The sequence below is a fragment of the Trichechus manatus genome, unplaced genomic scaffold (assembly GCF_000243295.1).
Source record: "Trichechus manatus latirostris isolate Lorelei unplaced genomic scaffold, TriManLat1.0 scaffold00001, whole genome shotgun sequence".
In the NCBI taxonomy this organism is placed as follows: domain Eukaryota; kingdom Metazoa; phylum Chordata; class Mammalia; order Sirenia; family Trichechidae; genus Trichechus; species Trichechus manatus.
The window spans coordinates 16,243,075-16,252,039 of record NW_004443937.1 but is presented as its reverse complement, the minus strand read 5'-3'; the positions used below and the strand labels follow the sequence as shown (position 1 = coordinate 16,252,039).

At 43.7% G+C, this 8,965-nt stretch overlaps 1 protein-coding gene across 2 annotated transcripts in view; it reads left to right on the top strand.

The window, feature by feature from the left end:
* Positions 1-2,878: 2,878 nt before the first annotated feature.
* Positions 2,879-8,965, top strand: part of ISY1 (ISY1 splicing factor homolog) — a 28,910-nt gene continuing 22,823 nt past the window's right edge. Inside the window, exon 1 of one of the 2 annotated variants that reach the window (XM_023743101.1) lies at positions 2,879-3,098. In XM_023743101.1, the coding sequence (XP_023598869.1) occupies positions 3,096-3,098 (3 nt within the window). In that variant the 5' untranslated portion in view covers positions 2,879-3,095. The remainder of the gene's footprint in view (positions 3,099-8,965) is intronic. The other variant, XM_012560096.2, reaches the window with a different exon arrangement.

The following is an 8,965-nucleotide window of genomic DNA, read 5'->3' as shown; positions in this document are numbered from 1 at the left end:
GGAAAGTCCTTGTCATCAATCTTCCCCTGGTCTAGGAGCTTCTCAGCGCAGGGACCCTGCATCCAAAGGACACACTATTCTCCTGGCTCTTGTTTTTTGGTGGTATGAGATCCTCATGTCTCTGCTTTCTTATCTCAAAAGAGATTGGTTTAAGACAAAACCTAGTGTTGTAGATTTGAGTCCTGCCTCATTAACATAACTGCTGCTAATCCCACCTCATCAGCATCATAGAGATAGGATTTGCAACACACATGAAAAGCACATCAGATGACAAAATGGGGGACAGTCACACAATACTGGGAATCATGGCCTAACCAAGTTAACACACTTTTGAGGGACACAATTCAATCCATAACAGTGGCCATCCCATCAGTCAAAATCGACTCAATGGCAACTAACGACAAAATCTTCAGTATGGTGATTAATGGCTAATAGAGCTTTTACAAAGTCCTTTAAGACCTTGAGCCTGGCTCAGCTGGCTGCATGGGGGTTTAGGTGAGGCTTCATAATAAATCTGCAGAGCATGGGGTTTTTGTTTTTGAAATAATCAATTGAGAACTTTACGTAGATCTGAGCACTTTACATGCAGTGTCTGCTTTAAAACAATAGCTCTGTAAGGCAAATACCCCAATTTCACAGATGAGGAAGAATGAGAACAGGAAGGTAAATATACCAATTTCACAGCAGAGAAAAAAGTAACAGGTTTAGTAAGTCTAAGGCAACAGAGCTAATAGTGGGACATTTTTATGAATCCAGGCTGTCTACACTGTCTCAGGGTGAGTAGGCATTTACTAGGCAAATTAATCAGGTGGCAGGGAGCAGCAAGCAAACAGCATGAACAAAGGCAGGACCAGTATAAGCAGAGAAAATAAGGCAATTTAGCAAAATGTGGCAAGAGATGGTATAATTAGGATGCTCAGTGGCAAGTACTAATAAGTAACTCTTACTGTCTTAACACTAAAGGCAATTTATTGGTTCATATAACTGAAGATCTAGTAATTGAGTGGGCTTGAGGCAAAGCTTCATTGAGCAACTCGATGTCATCAAGTAGTATGTCTAGGAGTCCAAAAGTGGCTGACATCCAGCAGGAAACACTTCGTTCCAGCATTGCAAGCAAGTCTTGAGACTGACCAGATCGCTTGAGTCTTAAGCCCACCAATCAGTATGCCTGGCGAGATGGGATGAACTGACTAGCTTAGCCTCCCTCTCCTATTCCACTCTTAAAGCTGGGGATTGGAGTTCCCTTCCCCAGAACCTGAGGGTTCACCAAATGAAAGTCAGGTAAATGGGTAGGGGAAATGGATGTTGGGGGGTGGGGGGGGGGAGACGGGACAATCCGCCTAAGGTAAGGCTTCTTGGATGCTGCTATATGCGATCTCTGCATCCTAGAAGAAACTAGCAGGTCAGCGATTTAATAGGTAAAGTGAAGGTATGGAAGTGTGAGAAAAGTCTCATTTGAGTGGGGAAATGGTACCGCCTTTTGGAACCAGGTATAATTTAAAGGTTAAGTTTTTTGTTGTAACAGAAGATCCTCAAATGCAGCAGCTTAAACAAAACATAAATTTCTCATTTTACAGAGCTAGGTGTTCCACTGGCAGGGAGGGGACTCTGGCATCTTCACAAGATTTCCATTTCTGAGTTCAAGGTGGCTGTTTCCCTCAGCGGGCAGAGAAGGGCTAAGGGGAAAGCAGACCCGTTCTTTTCATGACGCGCATCCCTTTGACTCACTTCCCATTGTCCATTATTCAGTCACAAACACCTCACTGCCAGAGAGGTGCAAAAATGTAGTCACTAGCAGGGTGGCCATACGCCCACTAAAACTTCAGAGAAACTTTGCTGTCTTTGCCACGGATCAGGCATGAAATCCTAGTATCTATTCTCCTAAATACTTGTCCTGTCTGATCCGGAACCACATATCTGCTGCTTTCTACCCCCGGCTTGTGCCTCGCTGGCCACAGGCAGGCTGCCCACCACTGGTTAGGTCTTCTGGTAGAGGAAATCACCACCCTTGATAAGGGAAAGCTGCTGTAACTAACTGGTCGAATTTCCTGCAGGCCTTCCACCACAGTTTACCCCACTGCTGACACCACGTGGGCGTGGCAACCCAGAACCACTCCTTTCAGTGGCCTTTCCCCTCTCTTGGTCTGGTCCCTGCAATGTGTCCATCACACAGATTGACCGCATCTGGAAATCCGTCTGTCCCGGTAGTGACTTACATCTCATCTAACTACCAAGTGACTTTTTCTTCCCTAAGCCTTAAATTCCGTATTTTAAAAGAGTAACCTCAAGCACTGGTCAGCTCTTAAAGAACACGTGATTCCAGGCGGAGAAGACGAAGCCAGTAAAAGTGCAGGCCCTAAGTAAATGACAGGCAACTGAAGAAGTTTGCGAAGCCCGGCCAGCTCCACTTCCTGGAGAACACAGACTCTCGCAGTGGTCTGTCTTGAGGGGCGTTTCAGCGCTTGCTAACCGGAAATTGCAACTCCAACTGTGGAGTTGCCAGGGCCATACTTCCTTCGTCCACGCGGGCGGGGTAACGATCCTATCCAGCAGCCCCCGGCCGTTGTGAACCCAGTCCATTCAGAGGAATGAAACGAGTAACTTCCAAAAGGGGATGACCGCTCTCACAAAAGAGGGCCGGTGAGATTCATATCTACACTGGCGCCTGTAAGCCCGGACAGCTTCCCAAGCATAGCCCCCGATGGTGCAGTTTCCGCAGTGCCTACTACTTAACAGGAGAAAGTTTGTCCTTACTATCGCGAGAGTAAAACCTGCCGCGCGGCACTAAGCCTGAAGAAGTCAGGCCCATTACGCAAGCGCACTTTTGCCTAAGCCCCATCCTACGTATGCGTGCGATGGTGGGCCGTCCAGATGCTATCGGAAGGCGGCTCACTGAGACGCGCTTGCGTTTCCTCCTCTGTCCTCAGCCGAGTGTCACCCTCACTTCCGGTCCTTCCCGTTTGTTCTTCCGACATAAAGGCCGGGCTCAGTAGGCGGGTAGAGTCTTCAGTTCCCGTCAGGCAGGTCTTGCCTAAGGTTGTGCCGCTCCGGGGGCCGAGGCCGCGCGGCCTGGGGGCGGCGCCCTCCCCCGCACCATGGTGAGTGGGGCGGGTATGGAGGGAGGGTGCTAGCGGGCAGGCGTGGAGAGCTCCTAGCCCCTCCTGGGGCCTTTGTGGCACCGGCGCCCAGCCGGGCACCGCTGCTGGCCTCATGCTCCTCGGCTGTAACGTGGGAATTCTCTTCCTGCCTCGTGTAGCTGTCATTAGTTGGAGGACGAAACTGGAACCTTGCGGACCACATTACCATCTCGGATAGTATTTTAATCCCAATTGACACTGTTTACGTTATCAAAAGGAAATTGAGGCACAGAGAAGCGCAAAGACCTGCCCGGAGTCACGGTGCACGGTGTGGGCTGAATTGTTTGCCCCCAAGTCCCATAGCGGAGATAAAGAGCAGTGTGGTTATGTTTCTGGAATTATTTGATTTAATAATAGACCGATTTAATAGACCACCTGTTGTCGGTCTTTCCCACAAGATTATAAGCTTCTCGAGCATACGTTCTGTTTACCGTTGTTTCTTTAATGTCTAACACAGTGCCTGACACATTGTAGGTGTTCCTAACTATTGAATGAATGAATGGCATGGACAGGAAGTGTGGAATGAGAGTGTGCTCTCTTGGTTTGGTGTGATTTGTCGGTTCCTTCATTAGTTAAAGAAGCGTTCACGACGTGTAAATGTGAGGATGCACAGTACTTACTGGTGCAAAGGAAATGTTCGTACATGTTGGTTACTGTAATATTTTCATTAAGTGAAGCCGACAAAAGATGCACGTGACACTATATAGTAAGGCTGTAAAAGATTTATTGGAAGCCATTGTAGATTGATGATCACAGGATTCCAAGGAGAGATACCAGTGTACTAGAAGCAGCCCTTTCTGTGAGATTTGCCCCAAATTACTGCTTCTTACTGCCTTGCCCAGACTTGAGAGTTTTTCATTTCTAAACTCTGACAATCATTGGGACTCCCCTCCCTGCATTCCCTAACAGGGGAGAAGGAACCTTGAGCCTTGACATTTCTAGCTGCAGGAGTTATTGGATATTTTATATAACTTTTACCATCACGTATTCATATCTGTGGACTTCCATCACCCTTATTTTCATATTGTAGTTTTCTTTGGGATTTCCTATGAGCTCGCTTGAAAGCAAGAACCATCACTGAATTCCTAGCACCTAGCACAGCATTGGGGGCAGTGGTGATTGCGTGGTAGAATTCTCACCTTTCATGCGGGAGAGCTGGGTTTGATTCCTGGCCAGTGCACCTCAAGCTTAGCCATCACCTTTCTGTCAGTGGAGGCTTGTGTGTTGATATGATGCTAAACAGGCTTCACGGGAACTTCCAGACTAAGACTAGGAGGAAAGGCCTGCTGATCTACTTCCGAAAATCAGCCAGTGAAAACCCTGTGGATCTCAGTGCAGCACTATTCACAAAGCCCAAAGGTGGAAGCAGCCTAAATGTCCACCAAGAGATGAATGGATAAACAAAAAGCGGTACATACATACAATGTGATACTAATCAGCCAGTAGGAGAAATGAAATCTTGATACATACTGCAATGTGGATGGAGTTTGAACACATTATGCTGAGTGAAGTAAGTCAATCAAAAGGACCATTACTGTATGACCTCACTTATATAAAAATACAAGAAAAGGCAAATGTATAGAGACCACAGTTTATTAGTGGTTACCAGGGTGGGAGGGGGAGTGAAAGGGGGAGATTATTGTTTATGGAGTGCTGAGTTTTGGTTTACAGTGATTGATGGATAAACAGATCACACTGATTAAGGGTAAGGTTGCACAGCTGTTATTGTAAGTGCTGTCAATAAGTTGTGCACCTGTAAAAAGTTGAATTGGCAAAAGTTGTGTGATAGATTATTTACAATGCCAAAAAAAAAATAAAAAAGAGTAGCTGCTGAGGCTGCCTGTGTACAACCAAACACATCATGGGATTTTATTCCTTGGTTTGGAGGTTTAGGGTCATGGTTTCATGGGACATCCCAGTTAATTGGCCTAATAACATGTTTAGTGCTTCTGTTCTACTTCCTATTTGTTGAGTAGTTCCTGTGGCCTTAAAAGCTTGCAAGCAGCCATCCAAGGCACAACAATTGGTCTCTATTCAAGTGGAGCAACAGAGGAAGAAGGAGACTCAGGAATGGGAGGAAATGGAACGTGTGGCTGATTACTTCCGTGAACAACCGCCTCCTTTGCCATGAGACTAAAAGAACTGGATGGTGCCCAGCTACCATTACTGAACATTTTGATCAAAGATTCTGTAGAAGAATCTTTGATCAAAAGAGGGAAAGTGCATAACAGAATTTAAAATTCTAAACTCCATACTTTCTGGAGCCATGAGGCAGGATGAACCCCTGAAATGATTGCCTTGAGATAATCTTTAAACCGTAAACTGAAAATATCCCCTGAAGTCTTCTTAAAACGAAACGATAGTTTAGCTTAACTAGTAAAAAATGTCTGCCTTGAGTATTATGCTGTTTTAAGAACTAGCTACACGGGATCCAGCTGATAACAGCAACCCAAAAGATTAAATAGGAACCTTAGTGGGCAGTGAGTTTATATTAGTGGTGAGGAACAACTCAGAAAAAGAGGGTGAGAATGGTTGCACTACTCAAAGAATGTAATCAGTGTCACTGAATTGTACACATAGAAACTTGAATTGGTATATATTTTGCCATGTGTATTGTCAACATCTATTGCCGTTAAGTCGAGCAACTCATAGCGACCATATAGGATGGAGTAGAACTGCCCCATAGGGTTTCCAAGGCTGTTATCTTTACGGAAGTAGCTGCTACATCTTTCTTCGGCAGATTGGCTGGTTGAGTTTAAAGTGCCGACCTTTTGGTTAACAGATGTGCACTTTAACCACTGCGCCACCAGGGCTCCTCAGCAACAACAAAAAAACCGTATCTGAATCGTAATGATCCAATCATGTTGTGCGTGAGGTCACCATGAGTCGGGGATCAACTCAATGGCAGCTAACAGCAACAACACAGTGTTAAACATGGAGAAACACTGAATTAAGTATTTAAAATATGTAGACTTTAATGACTACCACGAGTCTGTCAGTTTGTCGTACTGCGGGGGCTTGTGTGTTGCTGTGATGCTGGAAGCTATGTCACCGTTATTTCAAATACCAGCAGGGTCACCCATGGTGGACAGGTTTCAGCAGAGCTTCCAGACAAAGACAGACTAGGGAGAAGGACCTGGAGGTCTACTTCTGAAAAAATTGGCCAATCAAAACCTTATGAATAGCAGCAGAACATGAGCCCCTCAGGTTGGAAGGCACATAAAATACGACTGGGGAAGAGCTGCCTCCTCCAAGTAGAGTCTACCTTAATGACGTGGATGGAGTCAAGCTTTTGGGGCTTTCATTTGCCGATGTGGCATGACTCAAAATGAGGCAAAACTGCTGCAAACATCCATTAATAATAGGAACATGGAATGTACTAAGTATGAATCTAGGAAAATTGGAAGTCGTCAAAAATGAAATGGAACATATGAGCATCGATATCCTAGGCATTAGTGAGCTGAAATGGACTGGTATTGACCATTTTGAATCAGACAATCATATGGTCTACTCTGCCAGGATTGACAAATTGAAGAGGAATGACGTCACATTCATTGTCAAAACGAGCATTTCAAGATCTGTCCTGAAGTACAACGCTGTCAGTAATAGGATAATATCCATACACCTACAAGAAAGACCAGTTAATGAGTGTTATTCAAATTTACACACCGATCACTAATGCCAAAGAAGAGGAAACTGAAGATTTTTACCAACTTCTTACTATAGTCTGAAATTGATCAAACATGCAATCAAGATGCATTGATAATTACTGGTGATTGGAATGCAAAAGTTGGAAATGAAGAAGGATCGGTAGTTGGAAAATATGGCCTTGGTGATAGAAACGACACCAGAGAGCGCATGATAGAATTTTGCAACAACATAAACGATGACTATACACGTGGATCTCACCAGATAGAATACACAGGAATCAAATTGACTACATCTGTGAGAAGAGATGATGGAAGAGCTCAATATCATCAGTCAGAACAAGGCCAGGGGCTGACTGCAGAACAGATTATCAGATGATCCTATGTAGAGTCAAATAGAAGCTGAAAAAAATTAAAACAAGTCCATGAGAGCCAAAATATGATCTTAAGTATATCCCACCTGAATTTGGAGACCATCTCACGATTAGATTTGACACACTGAACACTAATTACCAAAGACCAGAAGAGTTGTGGGATGATATCAAAAACATCATGCATGAAGAAAGCAAAAGGTCATTAAAAAGATGAGAAAGAAAGAAAAGACAAAAATGGATGTCAGAAGAGACTCTGAAACTTGCTGTCTGTAGAGCAGCTACAGCGAATGGAAGAAATGATGAAGTAAAAGAGCTGAACAGAAGATCTCAAAGGGTGGCTGAAGAAGACAGAGTAAAGTATTATAATGAAATGTGCAAAGACCTGGAGTTTGAAAACTAAAAGGGAAGTATATGCATGGTATTTCTCTAGCTGAAAGAGCTGAAGAAAAAATTCAAGCTTTGAGTTGCAATTTTGAAGGATTCTATGGGCATAATGTTGAACGACGCAGGAAGCATCAAAAGAAGATGGAAAATACAGAGTCACTGTACCAAAAGGAGTTGGTCATTGTTCAGTCATTTCAGGAGGTCGCATAAGATCAAGAACCAATGGTACTGAAGGAAGAAGGCCAAGTTGCACTGAAGGCATTGGCGAAAAACAAGGCTTCAGGAATTGACAGAAAACCAGTTGACATGTTTCAACAAATGGATACAATGCTGGGAGTGCTCACTCATCTATGCCAAGAAATTTGAAAGAGAGCTACCTGGCCAACCAACTGGAAGAGATCCATATTTGTGCCCAATCCAGAGAAAGGTGATCCAACAGAATGCGGAAATTATATAACAATATCATTAATATCACATGCAAGTAAAATTTTGCTGAAGATTGTTCAAAAGCGGTTGAAGCAGTATATCCACAGGGAACTGTCAGAAATTCAAGCTGGATTCAGAAGAGGCTGTGGAATGAGGGATATCATTGCTGATATAAGATGGATCATGGCTGAAAGCAGAGAATACCAGAAGGATGTTCACCTGTGTTTTATTGACTATACAAAGGCATACGACTGTGTGGATCATAACAAATTATGAATAACGTTGCGAAGAATGGGAGTTCCAGAACACTTAATTGTGCTCCCGTGAAACCTGTACATAGACCAAGAGGCAGTCGTTCGAACAGAACAAGGGGACACTGCATGGTTTAAAATCAGAAAATGTGTATGTCAGGGCTGTATCCTTTCACCATACTTATTCAATCTGTAGGCTGAGCAAATATCTAAAAAACTGGACTGTATGAAGAAAAATACAGCGTCAGGACTGGAGGAAAACTCATTAATAACCTGTGATATGCAGAGGACAGCCTTGCTTGCTGAAAGTAAAGAGAACCTGAAACACTTACTGGTGAAGATTAAAGACTACAGCCTTCAGTATGGATTACACCTCAACATAAAGAAAATAAAAATCCTCACAACTGGACCAATAAGCAACATCATGATAAACAGAAAATATTGAAGTTGTCAAGGATTTCATTTTACTTGGACCCACATTCAACTCCCATGAAAGCCGCAGTCAAGAAACCAAACGAAGTATTGCATTGGACTTACCTGCTGCAAAAGACCTCTTTAAAGTGTTGAAAAGCAAAGATATCACTTTGAGGACTAAAGTGCACCTAACCCAAGCCATGATTTTTTTTTTTTAATTGTACTTCAGGTGAAAGCTTACAGAACAAATAGTTTCTCATGAAACAGTAGTACACATATCGTTTTATGACATTGGTTAACAACCCCACAACATGTCAACCCTCTCCCTTCTC